General features: G+C 35.4%; 1 protein-coding gene across 2 annotated transcripts in view; it reads right to left on the bottom strand.

Moving 5' to 3' along the window:
* Positions 1–294: 294 nt before the first annotated feature.
* The window catches only part of LOC150100318 (uncharacterized), a 97,412-nt gene continuing 77,127 nt past the window's right edge, over positions 295–20,579 (bottom strand). For both annotated transcript variants that reach the window (XM_090402745.1, XM_090402744.1), the window contains exons 4-6: positions 8,456–8,666; positions 3,144–3,331; positions 295–3,026 (exon numbers count right to left, since the gene is read on the bottom strand). In XM_090402745.1, coding sequence (XP_090258871.1) covers positions 2,967–3,026; positions 3,144–3,331; positions 8,456–8,666 — 459 coding nt within the window. In that variant the 3' untranslated portion in view covers positions 295–2,966. The remainder of the gene's footprint in view (positions 3,027–3,143; positions 3,332–8,455; positions 8,667–20,579) is intronic.

A 20,579-nucleotide genomic window follows, 5' to 3' on the forward strand; every position in this document is an offset into this window, starting at 1 on the left:
AGAGAAATTCTCATTTTTTTTTTCTTAATAGTTCAAATTCACTTCTATAACTGTTAGCTTGTTTTCACTCTGAAATATATATTTTTCAATACAGGTGAGTGAGCTGAAAATAGAGATTTAAAACAAATTAAACAAGTTTGTGGCAATTTTTTTTTCTTCTGTTCAGTTTTATGAATAAATGATAAAAGTTTAAGATTATTAAGTCTAAGTATGTTTAAAAAATAATCAGAAATGTATTGTTTAAATAAATATACAAAACATCTTGTAAAAGCTCAATTTATTAACACTGCCTTACTGAAAGCTATGCTTTCAGTTTTTTTTCAGGTAACATTTAAGAAATTAATTTATTTAAAGGCCAAGCACATTAACAGAATGACTATGTATGGAAAGTTAAATGGTCCCAGTACTGTTAAATTAATTTAAAGCTGTTTGTATTACACATTTAGTACCCGTACAAACTGATTTATTCCATACATAAGCTGTTTGTTTTCCTTTTATTATTATTAATAACATAGCTCATCTAGAACAAAGATCTAAAAATATAAAGCAGCTAAGAAAAAAATAAAATAAAAAAAAACAGGAAAAAAAAAAGTAAATATGCAATAGTACATATGTATAAAAAGAAAAGTGTAGACATTATTTTATACAGATGAAAACCAGATTTCATTGGAAAATTATAAACATGACGGATAGGATATATCTACTGAATATAAAATTTTCATGTTGTGCTATAAAGATATATGATGTAACATCTGGTAAATACATAAAGTTAAAATTTTTTCCACAGAGTTCCTAGTTTTACTAGGAAAATTAAGAACAGTCATTACCCATAATGCATTATTAAATACAAAGGATGACTCTCTTCCAAGAAACCCAACAAATACAACATACATGCACACATATATATATATACACACACACACACATATATATATACACACAAACAACATACAGAGATAAGAATCGCACAGTTTTAAACTGCTGATACAGTATTTTAAAACAGGTGTAATGTTTATGTCTTCAACGGTTTGCACCTGTTTAAAAAGAAAAACAAAACAAAAAAATCATTTAATCAAATCTCCATTCTTAATGTCAAGCAATGATTAGGAGTAACATCATCCTAACACTCAAAGGATCCTTAAGATACCACTAAGAAGTAACCGGTACAAATGACATGGTCCCATAGATTTGTTTTAATCTCCGTCATCTTTAATATGAATTACTTATTCTGTAAAGAATAAATATTAACTTATTAGCAGTGAAAGTGAAAACGATGAGATTCTAAACTAAAAATTCTATATTAAATTATATCAGACATTCACTAAAGAAAAGAGCACTGAAACAGAAATATTAATAAGTAGATGATAAGGTTAAATATCATCTGCATCAAACAGCTTTGTATTTTTCCTTCCAGAGCAGCTCATTGATATAATAACAAAACAGAGAGAGCACTGTTTAGAAACACTATTACAAGATCCTCATTTTTATTGAATAAAACAAATTTCGAAAAGCATATTTAATATATATATACATATACATACATACATAAACACACACACACACACCTGTCTACTTGGTTTCTTTTAAATCTGGGATGAACATGATTATATTTAGATTCTGGCAGTGATTTACTGACACTATATATATATATATATATATAAACCAAATGTATAACTGCCCCCACACACACATACACACATACATACAGATATATATATATATGTCTAGTCAAAAATTAAAAGTAAATTTTTTTTTTTCTTTATAGAGGGGCAACTATGTCTGTAAAAATATGAAGGCGAAGCTTCCTATTGAGAGATGCATAGCTCAAGAGATGAAAGTCAATGATTCTACAACAGTTAGATAAGCACCCTATGGAATGATCTTATCATTCTTAGATAACCAGAAATATTTAAGTGATATTTAGAATACCAACTTTATATTGCACTACACACTGGCATTGTGGTGATCTTCAAGATATCTACAGTTTTAAGACTGCTTTAAAATGTCTTAGCAAATTCATACAAAATTACATTTCAAAAGTCAACTCTTTTATCATGATCTGTACAATTAATCACCGAGCATAAAACTTTCTCTATTTAAATATATAAAAATGCAATACTCTGATAAAATGAAATTTCAAATATTCAAAATAGTCATTAATTATTTTATTCTAAGTTGCATTTTAAACAATTTTCAAAAACAGAATTGCTATGTTTCATAAAGCAAACATGTCTGAAAATTCAAAATGTTATTTTTCCTTTGCATTCACCACATGATAATCCTTCACAACATTTTTCTAACATAGGCAGATTTTTAAAAAAATTAATCTTTTAAATAATAAACATATTAAGGAATTTTTTTAAAAAAATATCCTTAATACTATTCAGCAGTTCTCATTATTATATTCTATCATATTTTGTAATATGTAACAATTTCAGAAAATACTCTTTTAGGGTTTATAATCTGACAAAAAAGGGAAAAAAGCATTTCATGTCTGGGACTAGTTATTAGATGATCACTTATCAATTTTACTTACATGTGGGATGAAAGGAAAAAAAAAAAAGAGAAAAGAAATATTTTAAAATTTCCTTTGTTTGAAGTTTATGACATGGATGGAATTTATTTTCAGTAACACCTGATATATCTAGGAACTTTGGCAGGATGGGCTTTATATACATTCTACAGCTTACAACAAGTTCAACAGATGAAGAACACATTATATGTGTTATAAAATTTCTTCTTTCAGAAAAAAAATAATAATAACATAAAATAAAGTTCAATACTTTTGTATCTATCTCTTCTGTGAAGAGTACCATATTCTTCATTAAATGCATGAATAAAGAATGCCAGTAATCCAAAACTTGTTCTTTATGGGGAGGGAGAAAAAAATGTCCTGAGATTTTTAAACAACATTCTTGCTATAATTAATGACCAATGGATCTTTTTAAGAAGAATTATAATTTCTGTTATCCCCCATCATCACCATCATCCTCTGTGCTTAAAGATTCACATTTGGAAGTCGTACCCTATTAAAGACAAGAAAATATAAATTCAGCAAAACAATTCAAACACAAAATATAAGTTCACATCAAAAGGGAGACAAGAACTTAAATCTACACTTTTATCTGCACTAAAAATATTACCATATCATGTGAGGAAGCCTGTTGTAAACACTCATCACTGATTGGATCTTCTGTCTTTTCTTCAGTGTCTATCCACTTTAGCTGCCATTGCCTGAACCAACCACTACCAGCATTAAAGTCTGCATAACCCATCTTCTTGAATACCGTACAAGCTTGTTTACAAATCATATCTTTGGATACTTCTTTACCTGCAGAATATTTAAAAAATTGAATTATGAAAACTAAGGTTAGGGTATTCCAATAATTGATATATAGTAAAACATCCCAAACATGACATTCTGCATTCAAACTGGTACTGCCTAGTCATCTACCTAAACAAACTATACATCTCTGCTGATGTATCACAGAGTGAAATAAAATGCTACCGAGTCTATGGATATTGTCAAATCATTGTATATTTGACAGTTACTTGACAGAAGATAATTAATCCTGGGAACTATTCATGTAAACACCAGGATTAACTATCTTCTGCATTTAGGAGAAAAAAACAATGACTTGCTATAACTCGAAGTAGTGTTGCTTTGCCAAACCCAGTTTTTCCATGTAACTTATCTGAGGGTATTTCTAATGAAAGGGCATGCCATTCTTCTGAACGTGTAACATAGATATAAAACAGTTATATATATATACCAAGCAGTTAGTTTATTAGGTAGTACACCTACATAACAGTGAGTGGCATTTCTCTTTGGCACTAAGAATTGAACTACTTAACTCTTTGGGGTATGGACTCCTTGGATGCCAATAAAATTCAAAACAGATGTTGATTTATACAGACTCAATTACACCATGCAACTACTTCAGATTAAATTGTAACAGATCCCTGTCACAAACAGCTCATTCCACAGACTAAATTGGGATGAGGTCCAGTGACTGAGCAGACTAATAAAATTTGATTAAGCCACCCTTATGCTCCTGGAACATTCTTGAAATATGCTTTGTGACATGTCATTATTTGATGGAAGGATGATTACCACATGGATAAACTGTGAACATGCAATAACAATGTTCAAGTAAATTGTGGCATTCCCCAACCACTCAGAGGATTTAGCAAATATCAGAATGGAATAGAGATTCAACAGACTAGGAAACATCATTCTATACCAAGTATTTAGCATTGATCTTCATATGCAAAATTCACTTACTGCACATCTACGAGTGATAGGGACCGCCCATTTAAGCTGTATATGATTCTTTTAATCCTCTTTTACTTCCTAATTTCAACAAGCTGTTTCAAGCCATAAGACTACTATTATTGGCAGGATGGTTTCTGTTTGGTTGCTGAACCACAACCAGTATATTCTAAACAGCCTGCAACATGGCAGCTCCATGATGTTTGAACTGGCATATCCCATGCCTGGCTATTATATCATATTCACAGTCATTATCCCTTGGCATCTATCTGCTTTATATAACTTGGGACTTGTGAAACTACACTGGTTTCCATAAAATTAAGGAACAAAGAGAAAACGCAATAACTCAGGGAAAAAAAAAAAAAAAAAAAAAAAAAAAACACGAAACTCAGGAACATTATGTAAAAGTAACACTGAGTCTGGTTATCATATACAAATGAATGGTGCTGTCAGCAGTATGTACAAATGAACCATGGCAATAAAAGCAGGCATTTTGTGTCTGGAGTGAGAACAAGACATTTCATGATGACAAAATTCTTGAATATGGCTGCAAGACATCATTTAATCGAGATGGCAAGCCATTGTAAGACTAGACGCCGGCCAAAGTCAGGCAGCAGCTGGATAGTTGCATGTGATAGTTCTGCAGTTTACAGGATGTGAACCAATTCTAACAGTCACAAACAACATCCTTGAGATACAGCGAAGGAAGACCATAAGTTACAACTGCAGTAGGTGACTGATTATCTACTTACCGCAAGATTGCTACCCAGAATCAGCTATGATCTGACCTTGTGTTGGTACAGGAACATTAGTGTCTGCTTCTACCATGTGCAGGAGGTTTCATGAAGGTGATGCTAGGCAACCAGTAGTCTGCATGTCCTTATCCCAAAGCTACAGGGAAGAATGTAAGAAATGAACTAGGTTTCATGTCAACTGGAACCAAGACCAATGGGGATTGGAATGATGATGGTTGCTTACAGATGATTTCTGATTTGTTCTACAAAGCGAATACCAATTCAAATACCAGCATTCATGCTTCCTAGCGGAACCATGAATGCTGCAACTTATAGAGATGAGGTCCTGGACCCTTATGTTTGTCCATATGCGGGTGTTTGATTTATCTTATGAAATGATAATGCTTGCCCTCATTGAGTGAAGCTTGTGGACAAATATCTTCAAGAAGTCTGAGACTATTGTATGTATGGACTAGCCAGCCAGTTCTTCTGACCTTAATTCTATTGAGCATGTCTGGGATGCTCAAAGTAGGCATGCTACTGCCTGCAACCTCCCCCCCCCCCCCCCCTTAAAAACCTTGAGAGACTTAGGAGAGCTTTACAGGAGCAATGGTTATTATTACTGAGTTCCTGGACACTAAAATAAACAGTAAAACATCGCTGTGAGGGATGACCATATTCATGTATCCATTTATTACTGAATTAAACTATTTATTTACAATTTTTGTGGGTGAAACATCCATTTTTTGTTTTTGAAACACCTTTCACATCTCATATCATATTGCTTTTTACTGAATTGCATAAGCATTCATTGTATAGTTTTTAAGTTATTATGATTTTTCTCTTTATTTCTTAATTTATGGAAGGGGACATGTTATATAATCTGGAAACTGTATCATGAGGAAAAAATATAAAACTTTTTTAAGTCATTTAAAGTCTCCAACAAACAGGGTAGTTGTCATACTAAGCAGTAAAATTTCTCTACCACCAAGAGACATTTATAAATACCCATGCCTGCACACAATGGGATTTGAACTCACAGCCTATTCATGTGGTACATAGATAATCTGGAAATTCTGCTCTTAAAACAAACATGGTACTTTTTAAACCACTTTAGGCATCTAATAAACATGATAATCTCACATCATTAGAAGAAAATCATTTACCACCTAGCAAACATTTACTTAAATGACATTCTGAAACATCCATGCTATAGTGGAATTTGAAATTACAGCCAACAATTTGGAGAACAGACACCACCGTCTCAACCAACCTGACTGACAAAATCTGCAACTCTGCACCTATTTAAAAACCACTTTATTTCTAACACTAACAAATTAGGAGGAAGCACATATTTTGGACTACTAACCACTGAAGAAGCTTGAGTGGCAAAAATAATCAAATTGTCTGCATTATTTAATTTACAGTGGTAGAGCCAGTTTTGAGATAATCACTTAAGAATTTGAATCCGGCATGTAATGACTCTACTGTTCAAACTAGTGGTAGGTAACAATCTGGGGAGTCTATTGTTGGGAGGACATGCCATATTGTCTTCTGACATCGGTATGTGTCCTTGCACATAAAAACACATGGATGTCATATTCATCATCACATAAGGATTTTTTTTAAAAAAAATATGAACTGCTCTCCTCCCTAAATGTAAACCTACAAACTATTGTACATTTGTTAAGATGGGCAGACAAAGAATAGATAATCGAGTTTCTTTCCTGGAGGTGCTTTTTCATTTCAGGCATCCAATATGCAGGATGGCAGCCTCACATCAGGTGATGAAAATTGTCTTCCACCAAAGGTACATATTCACAAGCAGTCATGACTACATGTCCAAACCTGAATCAGAATGACTGCCTCTTACAATAGAAGATATGGGAGAGTCTTATTCTCATCATACATAATTAAGTTTTTTAGTTAATCAATATACAATTAATTAATAAAGCAATGTTTTCTCAATTATTCCTTTGTGCTTTATGTCTAACATCACGTGGCTCTCAATGTTTTATATTAATCTACTGTTCGAGTTCTATTTTATATTCAACTGCCTATAGCTATTGATGAGGACCTGTAATTTCAGGTCAAAATATATGGCCTTTGAATAAATATTATTCACTCCTTTCAATGTGTTATCATGGTCATTTTATGAAACCTCATGGCACACATATCTCTAAAACAACAATTACTCTTAATGGATAAAACTAACAACTGATAAAAAATGCCATGACAGGACATTAGTTCTTTCTAAGTTATAATTTGAATAGTTTATGCAACAAATGTTGTGCATTTCACAACAGCTGTAATTTGTGATCTGAAAATGATGATGGTTGGAAATCCAGCAAAATATTAATAACTTAATAAATTATTTCTTTATTTTGTTCCTCTGGTATTGCTTATATTGTGAGTACTGCTAATCATCAACAGCTATGCTTTTCATTATGTTAACATATCATTACAGAATGATGTGCTTTTGAAAAATGTAGGTGATGTTCTGAATATTTAACATCTTTTAAGAATTTATTATCTTTAACCTGAGGAAGCAGACCACAGAACCTATGAAACCGGTAAATATAAATATACTGCTTTCATACTGTGGATATGTTGTGCAATCTTATGTGAATAAGGAAAACAACTACAGAAGATAAAAGATGAATTAACAGACTGCTTTAGAAGGATGTGGAAGAAAAATAGTAATAAAATATTATGTTGGACTATCATAATATCTGATACACTCCCTAAGGATGGACTTTGTGACAAATTAATATATTTACCTACTTCCTTTTATGCAAATTATAAATGGCAAGATATTACTTTCTGGTTTTATTCTTTACCCAAGATTATGCAAACTAAAATTTGCACCTGAAATATCTGTGCAACTAGTCTACTTGTAATGGCTTCCACCGATGAGACCTTAATAAAGGTGAAACTGGTCTGGATAGTGATTCTGGTGAAAATATAAATGCATTTATATTTAATGCATAGTAATATAGATGTCCAAAAGTATGTTTTTCATAATGAGTTACTGAGGCAATTGATGTGAAGCCAACAGCCTCTAGTTCTTGGGATTATATAACCATTAGCCCATCCACATTATGAAATACACTACAGGTTATCAACTTTTTGTAGGTGGAACTGACAAAAAAAATGAAAAAAAAAATTGTGCTTATATTTAATTATATTTTAGATACATTAATCTGTTTATTAAATAATAAAGAGTCAACTCTTATTATAGAGAACATATGGCAAACTCATTTACTATGATATACAACTACCAAAACGTCCTGTGGCACCAACTTCATTTTAAGGATGTTCGCCACAGAAAGAGATTTACTATAATGAGAATTGAATGAACCCACAGAACATGTTCGTGATAAAATTTAATTCAAAAATAACATGTATGCATGGCATATTTATCTTGATTATTAATTCCTCAACTTACCTTGATTTTTTAATTCTTTATACCACTCATAAATTTCCCGATCTAAATCTTCGTTAAGGGGATGTGTTCCTTGTTCTAACTGCTTATTAGCATTCTGAAGTTCATTTTCCAGTATTTCTTTATCAGCAATCCATCGGCTAATTACTCGACGTGCAATACCATATTTTCTTGATGTTGCATGCTTAGTATGACTTTCAGCAAATTTCACAACCTGAAAAAGTTTCAATGGCATGTTATTAAAAATAAGTACACCTTTTTTGCCATTATATTTATTTATTTTTTGGAGGGAGGGAAGGAGAGAAAGAGAGAGTAAGCTTTAAATGTAACTGCCTTACTGCATTTCTGCAATAGCAGAACATACTGCAAAATAGATAATATTACTAAACAGTTAATAATAACATTCTTTTGTTAGAAAGACTGGAGTTTTAATCCCAAGTGGGATACAATGAACACTTATAAGGGCTTTTCTATGGAATGTGAGTAAACACATTTTGCATAGAATGGCAGATTTTTCTGTCCAAGACAACAAACAAGATAAACTAGTTAGAAAAAGAAAGCAAACTATATTGATAGGAATGTTCACCCTATCATAGTGTGTTCATTTGAAGTTGCCAGGCTGCAACATATAATTGACCCTAACACAAAGCAGATGAGAATACTGGGCAAGAATGGCAATTATGAGTAACTTCATTTTATTTATTTATTTTTTCCCAAAACAAGTTTATGAAGATATCAATGAAATCCATTAGAATCTCCACAAAGAAACAACAAGAACTGAAAGCTAAGTTTATATGGCTTTTACTTGTTTCCACTTTGTGTGCTTACCTTTGGATAAAACCAAAGAAACTATCCAAAAAAACTTCATCAGAATTTGATCCAGCCACTTTTTTACTAGGTTTTACTTTGTATTTAGCCGAAGCAGAAAAATTCCTGTTACATGCATCATAACAGACACAACTAATCGGGAAAAGTCTCTCCTAACATTATCAAACAGAAGAGGTTTCCAAAGCTAATGAGCAAACTTATTCCACAGTACAATTCTTCAGAAAATTTCTTTTGAGTCTAGCTAGCAGCGCTTATTCCTTGAAAGATTCCCCCTCCCCCTTTTTTTTTTTACAAAAGACAAAAATTTTTATGAAGAAACTAGACATATGCTATTCCAAAAAATGCTGAAAAAATCATTGCCCTACATCATAATTATCGTGAATTCATTTTGATTGTATATACAGGTATCCCTCGATTAACGCGGTTAATTAATCCCTCGGTGTTACTGCGTATATCAAAATCGCGTTAATCAAATCTAATAATCAATGGTAAAAATTACAATTCGTCCATGATCGATTACTGTATTAATAATTCGTTTTATATGGTACTCTTTTAGGAAAGATAAAAAATGAATGCAAAGTAAATGTTTAATAAATACTTGTACCTACATTATTTACTGCAATTTTTTTTTATCAAAAGAAGTTATCAAGAGTCGTTTGAACAGTTTTAGTTTTTTTCTTATCAGCATAGATTCTACGATAACAAGCAAAATGACTCTCTAGACCTCGCAAACAAACAACAAAACATACAGAAAAAAAAAACACTGCAAATATAATACATGATGGTACAAATTAAGTGAATATTGAATCCCCAACCTTTTTCATAGCTGAATATAGAAACTACAAGAGTTTCGTGTAGAATATATAAAAACTAAAAGTTTTGGTGGATGCAAGCATAAGCAACCTTATGGGACACTCGTAGTAAAGGTGGAGTAAGCTCCACATCACTTTCCTTAGTATTTTCATTAATGTAAAGCACATCTCCTAGAGCAGTGCTTCCCAACCTTTTTCACGTCACAGCACACCTCACAAGGATAAATAATTTCACGACACACTATGAAGGAACATTTTTTTCTATTAACATGATTAGTTTCTTCTATTTCATACAGGGATTCAATTAATAAGATCTTTCTTTCAAATATTTTTGCATTATAATACATAATGCATTCCAGCTAGACATTCGTTTCAGATAAGTCTTCTTATGCAGTCATAAGCATGAAATAAACGAAACAAATGGAATGAAAATACCTAATCCATACATCCTCAGTAATTGATATTTGACATAGTTTTTATATCGCATCTAAGAACTAAATTGTCAGATTTGACTAAGTGAAATTGTGATTAAATTTTTAGAACACTTATTTAACAAAAAATTATGATGTGAAAATACAAAAGTAAAATTAATTATACACAAAAGAATTACTGACTATGTATAAATATGCTAATAATAATAATAATTTAATAACAAAATAAACATTTTAAGTATTAATATAAATATCTACAATATTCTTTTGCCACAGTTAATACATATATTTCCTTTTTATTTCAGTGAGACGCTTGGGCTTGTTTCTGTGAACACAACTTTTTTTTATATCTGGGTCTATGGTTGAAAGAGCTACACGCAATTCATGATCAAGACTCTTCAATGATGATCTCTTTAAATTCTTGATAGTGAGCATAGAAGAGAAACTTTGTTCACAGATGTATGTTGTAGCAAATGGTAAAAGAATATTTATAGCTTTTTCGCCGATGGATGGAAACTCCTTTTCTTTCACTGATAAATTGAATGCCATGTGATCTAATGAAGATGCAAATGGATTTCGAACCCAATCGATTTTCTTTGTCTCCGTTAATTCAAAGTAGTGATGAAGCTTTCTTTCAAGCATGCATAGGTGTTGATCTACAAGTTCTATTAGTTCTTTTTAAGGATTCGAACTACAACACCGAATAAACATTTCAAGGGAACCATTTTTCACCACATCTTTCCAAAGTTGAATTTTGTTTTTTAATCCATTAATTTTGTCAGTGTAAGTTAATATATTCTCAAACGGTTCTTGTATTTTTCGATTAAGTTCATTTAGGTATTCAACTGGCATTTTTTACAACCAGTAATTGTCTTCCAACTTAGCTGAATACTGAGAGTTACCTTCAAAAAATACTTTTAATTCTTCTTTCAACTCATGACCTCTGGACAGAACTCTCCCTCTTGACAGTCAACGAACTTCAGTATGGAACAACAAAGATTGATGCTATCTATTAACACTCCAAGATCCCAAGCCTCATCAGTTTCTTCTAGCCTAATCCCACCAATATAATACGACACTGGATATCTAATTATGCCGAAGTGAGTGACTTTACATTTGCTGACATTGAACTGACACCCATTTTCCCATGCCCACAATTCCAGCCTATTCAAATCATTCTGCAAGGACTGCATATCAGCAGCATTCCTGATTACCCTACCTATCTTTGCATCATCAGCAAATAACTGTATGTCGCTTGACAAATCCTTCCCAATATCATTAATGTACAGATTGAATAACAGTGGACTAAGCACTGATCTTTGTGGTACACCACTTGATATATTTTTTTTTTTTAATTTTTTATTAATCTTTGTACTGGTTATGGGCAGTACTACCCTTAAATCACGTCCAGACTTGATATAGGCCTAAGCCTTTACAAGTGTTTTACCCTATGCTTGTTCTAGTTATCATTATAGTCATTCTCTGGTGGCAACGTCATGCCACCAGTGTGCCCTCAAGGAAAGAACTTTTATATCCTTCTGCATAAGCACAAGTTGTTTTAAGTCCTTATAACTATCTGCATCTCATACGCCATGTAAAGAGATGGTGGCACTGGTAAACCTCGGAGTTGTCCCATGCTCCTCCCGTATCTTACTAACTAGATCTTGCTTATTTTTATAATAATTTACTTTATTATTATGGCTATAGGCTAGTGAGTGCCCTGTTCAGCATCAACTACCCAAACGTCACCATCTCTTTTAATCACTGAGTCTGGCTTATGCAAACCTGCGGAGGTCCTATAATGTGGTTCCACCGCAGTCTCCCAACCTTTGTTCTTAAAGCGGTTGTTCAGAATGGAGACCACAGCATCATAACCCCTCACGCGGACTCCATGGGTACGGAAGCAACACTGGGCTACATGAGACAATGTCTCACTGTAGTGGCAGCCAGCCCTACAGTTGGAGTCGTAACTACTCCATCGAGCTGTGTGGGCTCGAGTAGGCAGGGCACTGATCCTCGTCCTGATATTGACCTTATCAGGACTTCTCCCTGGGTTCGAGTCTGGTGCCATCCCTTACCCAATCATGCTGGGGAGGCACCAGATATGACTCTTAAAGGAGCACCACCTACAGAACAGTGCAACAGAGATGCCCATCTCTTGTGTTCTGTGGGTGCTGACTCGATTAAAGTACCTTGATAATTGTACCAGCCTTTTGCCCGCCTAAAGTCTTCTTGTATTAATGGACTATAGAAAGCCTCTCTGCAGATGGGGGAAAGAAGATAGTTCTAATTGCGTGATTCTTGACAGCCGCAGGTGCAGGATCAGCCATCTAAGTGATGGAACCCCAAGCCCACCATCCTTCACCCGCGCATGGAAATATGCAGTAGGAGTGTCAGGCAGCAGTCGGAGCCATGATCTCACGGCTGAATGGATAGCCCTGTCCATTTGGGACAGTACTGAGATATTTGTCCTACCAAGCACCAAATTGTGGTAAAAGCAAGGTAGGAGATAGTAGGAAAGGAGAAACAGTCTTTGCTGAGGCTTCAGAGGAGCTTTCCTCAAAGAAGCAATCCCAGCTTCTAGGATAGAAGGGACAGAAGACCTTCCCTTTGGGGTGAACATGATACTGAGGCATCTCCACTCTTCCAGGATGGTCAAAGCATGCAACGGCCTCCCGTGCAGGGAAAACTCTTTAGTCTCGACCTTAGGCTTCTTGTCATGACCAGAAGAGACAAGAGCTAACAAGCAGGACTTCTCTATATTAACAGAAAGGCCTCGAATAGAAAAGAAGTCAACTGCCCAGTCAAGGAGTTTCTGCAAGCCTATCTTAGTAGAGGCTACGAGAATAAGATCATCCACAAAGGCCATACAATAAAGGAAGAAGAGTATAGAGAGTAGCCTATATGGTTAGGAAGAGAATGAAGAAACTCATCTATGACATAGTTAAAGAAAAGGAGAGATAGAGGATCACCCTGGCGGACACCCTGCACTGCGGGAATAGAAGTTACATAGGACCCTGTAGTGATAGTGATGGTGCTACCCAAGTATAGCTCCATAACATAGGAAAGAAAAGGTTCTGGACATCCAGCAATAGATAGCGCTCGAAGGAGAGCAGGAAGGGAGACGCTATCAAAGGCCTTTTAGAGGTACAGCGATGCCATATATTACTATTATTACGGGACTCCAGGGAGGCCTTAGACTCATCGAGGGAGGCCCTAAACATCATGTCCACACAACTATACGACATTCTCACAGTATCTATCATACCTTGCCTTGAATTCCCTCACCGTCATAGCACCCACAACAGACTCTGGCAGCTTATTCCACTCATTTACAACTCTAAAAGTAAAGAACCCAGCTCTAACACACTTGCTAACCACACTCTTGCCCAGCTTCCATAGGTGTCCCCTAGTTCTCCCACCACCAGTCCTAATCTCAAAAATATCCTCTGAATTAATCCTATAGAAACCCTTTAGCAATTTGAATGTCTCAATCATATCTCCCCTTTTCCGCCTATCATCTAATTTCTGCAACTCACAAATCTTCAACTTGTTCTAATATGGTTCATTCCATAGACCTGCTATCATCTTAATCACTCACCTCTGGATCCTCTCCACCTCCTCCCCATCAAGAAGGAACCAAGGTGACCAAATCTGGGCACAATAGTCGAGATGAGGTCTTATCAAGGTTCGGTACAGAGGTACAACAACTTGCTTATCTCTGCTCGTCAAGGTATTTTTCAACAACTGAGATGATGAGCTGATTTAGCTACTTTTGCAATATGCTCCCTAAACTTCATCTCCATATCCACCAACACTCCCAAGTCCCTGGCCTCATCAATCTTCTTGAGTACAGTTCCACCAATGTGGTATACTGCTGCTAATCCTTTCACCCCCAAAATACATAACCTTACATTTTGTCACATTAAATTGATATCCATTCTCCTTAGCCCAAAACTCCAATCTATCCAAGTCATCCTACAAGATTTTGACATCATCTTCTGCATTCACTATTGCCCTACCCAACTTTGCATCATCAGCGAACAAATGAACTGTTCCTCTTAGATCCTTCCCTATATCGTTAATGAACAAATTAAACAGCAGTGGTCCAAGAACAGAATCCTGCGGTACACCACTAGTCACAGGCCGTTTTTTGGACTCTACTTGAATAAACTACTCTTTGATATCTCTCCATCAACCACCCATCTATCCATCTCACCAACCCTATATTCATTCCCATATGTTGTAGTCTACAGATTAGAATTCCATGTGGTATCCTGTCAAACGCCTTTGCCAGGTCCAGCAGTATCACTGTAAAACCATTACCCTTATCCAGTTCAGCCGTCACTGTGTTATAAAACTCGAGCAAGTTACTGAGGCATGATCTACCCTTCACAAAGCAATGCTGTCCCCCATACAGTATCTCATTTTCATCAATCCATTCCTGTATTTCTCCCTTGACTACTTTCTCCAAGACCTTGACAACGACTCCTGATATGCTGATATTCTACACTACACCGTCTGCATAACCTGCGCATAATGTCATTTGCAATTATGGCCATCCTTCTAAACTCCTCTCTGTCATACCGCGGCAGACTCACCATTCTATCTCTGTCACTCTTTTCTTTCGCTACCTTTAACAATACTTTCAAGTCCTCTCTCATAAAAAAATTATCTCCTTTCAATTTATTCGTACCCGCCACAATTATTAATTCTTTCACCCTCTGTTTTTGCACTCTAATACTCTCACTTACATCCTTAAATTTTGCACCCGGTAAGTACGATTTAGTTAAACTCCCATCTATCACTCCTCTTAATAACGAGTCACCATACAACACTCTTTCCTTCATTTCAGAAACTCTTCACTCCTACGCTTATTTTTCCTTTCAAACGCTTGTTTATTTACGTTAGCCGAATCACTCTGGAAAGAGTTTTGCAGGTGCTCTAATTGCCGCTGCGCATTTTGTATCACAGCGATCTCACTCCCTACAAATAATTCCTCATTTTTTTCATCATTTAAACCATTTTCTCTCTCTGTATAGTTGCTTTCACTCTTTCTTTGATCACCGCTCTCATTGCCATCTTGTACAACATTGCAATTCCCTAGCAAGCCACTATTTTCACTCACATTCTGCCTTTCTTCAACAATAACTGTCTCACAACCTGACACATACTTCAACTCCTCACTTTGCTTACACTTTCTGCACATTCTCCCACCACTATCACTTTCAATCCAAACTCCAGCCTCATTCGGGAATGCATATGTCCCACACACATCACATTGGACAAACTCCCTCACATTACAGTTTTCAAACAAAGGCGTCGTATATATATATATAGATAGATAGATAGAGGCTTAAGGTGGCATGGGGAATCAGAGAGAAGAGAAGAAAGAAGATATATTGAAAGTTTATTTTCACTTAGTTAGACCATAATAAATTTAGTTTAATCCTTTATCCAAGTGTGAGCAAACAAAGTTTGTGCCTGAAAATATCTCCAGGACTGTGTTAAGGTATTACAACACCGGGCAACTTGCAGCAAAGATGGAGCAAGCTAACATCACTCCTAACTCAGTATCTCCCATAATGCACGACACATCTCCTTGCGGATATATATAATGTTATGCATTAAGGGAAGGGCCACTACCCAGACTAGTTTCGACCTTTATTGAGGTCTCTTCAGTGGGAGCCAGGCCGAAGTGGAGATACCAGGCAGAAGCAATTGCAGGTCATCTTTACCTATAGGAGTTGCCAAATGGTGTGCCACCTTTTTTTTTTATTATTAAATAAATTAATAAAATAAAAAAAATGAATAAATAAATAAATAATAAATAATAATAAAAAAAAAATGTGGCACACCGTTTGGCAATTCCTATAGGTAAAGATGACCTGCCATTGCTTCTGCCTGGTATCTCCACCTCTGGGTCTGGCTCCCACTGAAGAGACCTCAATAAAGGTCAAAACTAGTCTGTATAGCGGTCTTTCCCTTAATGCATAACATTATACATATCCTCAAGGAGTTGTGTTGTACATTATGGGAGATACTGAGTTAGGAGTGATGTTAGCTTGCTCCACCTTTGCTGCGAGTTTCCCAGTGTTGTACTACCTTACCCCCAGTCCTGAAGATATTTTCAGGTGCAAACTTTGTTTGCTCACACTTGGATAAAGGATTAAACTAAATTTATTATAGTCTAACCAAGTGAAAAATAAACTTTCAACATCTTTCTCTAAATCCAGAGTAATTTAATACAAAAAAAAAAAAAAAAAGGTCGCACACCGTTTGGCAACTCCTATAGGTAAAGATGACTTGCCATTGCTTCTGCCTGGTATCTCCATTTCTGGGCCTGGCTCCCACTGAAGAGACCTCAATAAAGGTCGAAACTAGTCTGGGTAGTGGCCATTCCCTTAATGCATAACATTATACATATCTGTAAGGAGATGTGTTGTGCATTATGGGAGATACTGAGTTAGGTGTGATGTTAGCTTGCTCCACCTTTGCTGTGAGTTGTCTGGTGTTGTAATACCTTACCCCAGTCCTGAAGATATTTTCAGGCACAAACTTTTTTTGCTCACACTTGAATAAAGGATTAAACTAAATTTATTAAAGAAGATATATATATATTCTCAGCACAGCCGCCTGAAGGGACAAAAGTTCTCTGTCTATAATCATGCTGTATATGTTGCTGAAGTTATTTAACTAATATTTTATGATAGAGTCTAAGTAACACAGGGGAGATGGTAATAGGTCTAAAGTCTGATGAACAGCTTGAAGTTTCTTTCATCGGAATGAAGATAGTTCTTGAAGCATGTAAGTATGGTGGTATTACTTTACTGGAAAGGAGAATGTCCACTAAGTCTTGAAGAATCTTCAATGGCACCTTCCGAAGCCTAGATGCAGGAAAGCCATCAGGTCTGGAGGCAGAGAAATTGGATGGAAGAGCTGCTTTAATCTCCTGGATGGAGACAGGCTGGGATATTTGAAGGGCAGGAATGGACCTCAATATTAGGTTGGTAATCATAATCAGGGATGTGTGGAGGTAAAGCAGAAAAGACTGTACTCCAGAATTTGACAAAATCATCATGCAAGTCTGCTAGAGGTGGAGGGGAAGTACCGTCAAGGATGGTTTTGGCACACTGCCCTCTATTCTTTTTATAGAGGGCCTGCATAGCTGCATAGGCCCTCTTCCTCTGCTTCCTATTTGACAAAGTCATTGTAAAATGAGATGTAGGCATGAAGTGTTCAGAGAATTCAGTGTGGAGGTAGTCATTCAACTGATCTGTGATATCCATTCCCAGAAGGTGAGTCTGGATGAGATATTTAAGAATTTGATGGTTATATTCTGGAAGAGGAGGATCGTCTAGAGATGATGATCGTCTGAGATCGTCTGAGAATCAAGACTCTTCTTCAACAGCAGGATGGTGGCTGGAAGATGGAGAGGCAGAGACAGGAGATATGGAGATATTACCTGTCCCTACCTGTGGCAGATGGGCTGCCAATTCTGGAAGTAAGGCTTTGTAACTGGCTTTCAGTCTATGACACTTGATGGCATCCAAGGATCTTAATGGGAACGCCTTAAATAAAGCCTCATTGATTTTCTTTATCCCTCCAGCCGTCAACTCGATCTCATGAGTGGCGAGGATCTTGCAGACTCAGATCCCCCATATACCACTTTTTGATATGTCAGTCAGCCATCCTCTTATCCATGCTAATATTGTATAACCCAAACCCATTTTCTCCAATTTATGCAGCAGTCTGCCATGCTGTATTCTGTCAAAAGCCTTAGCAAAATCCAAAAGTATCATGATTTATCCATTTCCCTTGTCTAGTTATGCCTATTATATTATATTATATTATTTATATTATTATTTTATATATTATGTATCATATTATATTATTATATTATATGCCCATATATACCCATTAAGTTTTTTTTATCAATTTTTAATGAGTAAAATGTAAAATTTAATTCAGTATACTTTGGCTGAATATTTAGTACCATATTTTTTGATAGATAATGCTTGCATTATCTATACAAAAAAGTTTAAATTCGTTAAAAATGAACATGCGCGGTATACAGGGTGTTCGGGATAAATTTGACATATTTATAATTAATTATATTTTTCCGTAAGTTACATGTATTAACACACACTTCTCTTCATTTAAAAGTTTGGACCCTTCTTCATTCATATACAAGATGTCAGAAAGGATGGATAGCTGGAACCCACCTGAATCATGGAAGAGAATAACTTGTATCATCATGATTCGTGCCCGCCATCAAAATAAGGATATTACGACTGCTGCCCAATGCTCCCTGAATACAGTAAAAACAATCAGGCATGAACTAGAGACTTGCAATGGTGACTACGAGGATGTAGCAAGAAGAAAGATCCCTAGCAGACGATCTGATTGTGTTCGTACAGCAGAATTCCTCGCAAATCTGCAGGAACAGGTGTTGAAGAACCCTGGCATTGGAATTCGGGCTTTGTTCGTGGAGTTGCTAACTGTAGTCAAGCCCTGGATAACAAGGGTAGCCAATGGTAGGCCGTATGTATGGCAGCAGGATTCGGCCCCTTGCCACACCTCTGGGAAAAGTCAAAAATGGTTGTCTGAAAATTTCTACGACTTCACCAGTCCAAATGTTTGGCCTCCAAACTCCCCAGACCTTAACCCCATGGATTATTTTGTATGGGGCACAGTTGAAAAAGACACCAATCGCACTTCCAGTAATACAAAAGCCCAGTTAATGGATAAAATTAAAACAGTTTTTGCGGCCCTTCCCAGGGAGACTGTAGCATCAGCTTGTTCGAGGTTCCGAAGCAGAATTGAAGCTGTGATCGATGCTAATGGTGGTTATTTTGAGTAAATCTTGTTGATAGTATTGTAATTAACTCTGCCTGTAATGTTTTTTTGTCAATTCATTAAATTTAATAGATACAAAGAAGATTTTCTTTTTCCTTACGAAACTGTCAAATTTATCCCGAACACCCTGTACATTAGAAAGGTATGAGAGGTAAATCAAGTGTAATAACAAAACTAAGGTAGAAGTATTACTTAATATTTATTGAACATTACATTATTCAAATCCAAAAAATTCTTTATCAGACTCAATATTGAAAGAATCAGTTGTTAAAAATTTCGTTTGCTATTTCTTCAGCTTCATAATCATTGTCACTGGACACCACAGCATTCCCTTGTGATTTAATGAAACCATTTCTAACACAGTTTTCACTTAAGTAGCTCAATTTCTACAATCTACATAACTATATCTTTATATGACATTTTTTTCATCTGCCCTGTTTTGTTATATTCATGGATGCCATTCATCATCCAGTCTTCCCACTTAGCCGGCAAATTGTCTTTGAATGGTTTATTTACTGCAAAATCAAGGGGTTGGAGTTTTTGTTAAACCACCTGGAATGATGGCCAATTTGGAATACTTACAATTGTTTTAACTTCTGCTGTCATGTGTGCCTACACGAATCCAACACTAACAAAGATTTTGGCTTGAAAAATGCCATTTTTCACTTTCGTCACACATTCTCCAACCAAAATTTCATAACCTTGGAATTTATCCAACCTTTATCATTAGAAGTAACAATAATATCTTTGGAATCACAACCTTTCTTTTGAAAATCACCATCGATGGCAGTGTGGAACCATCTGCAGTTACACAGAACTGCGCTGTGTAGGATTTTTTCCGAGAAGTACTTCTGTCTTCCATGGGTAATTCAGATCTAATAACAAAATATAAACAAATAATGATTTACTTTATGAAATATTTTAAAACAGGATGTACGGAATAATCAACCACTGCCACTAGCAACACATGTGCTTTTAAAGAATTCCTCCGTCCTCTGTCTGTACTTCCTAACTCTACTGCTAGTTGGCGCATGCGTGTTATCTATACATCAAAAGGAGCGATGAAAATGTTGGGGTGCGTGTTATACATTAGGTGTACGTTATCTATAGAAAATACAGTATTTGGTGCTTCAGCATAAAATACTAACCAAATCTCTCTTTGGCATCTTCCCTACTTTTTACAACTTCATAGATTTT

Source organism: Typopeltis vanoorti, chromosome 13, assembly GCF_054136105.1.
Source record: "Typopeltis vanoorti isolate ZY-2024b chromosome 13, IOZ_Tvanoo_1.0, whole genome shotgun sequence".
NCBI classification, from domain to species: domain Eukaryota; kingdom Metazoa; phylum Arthropoda; class Arachnida; order Uropygi; family Thelyphonidae; genus Typopeltis; species Typopeltis vanoorti.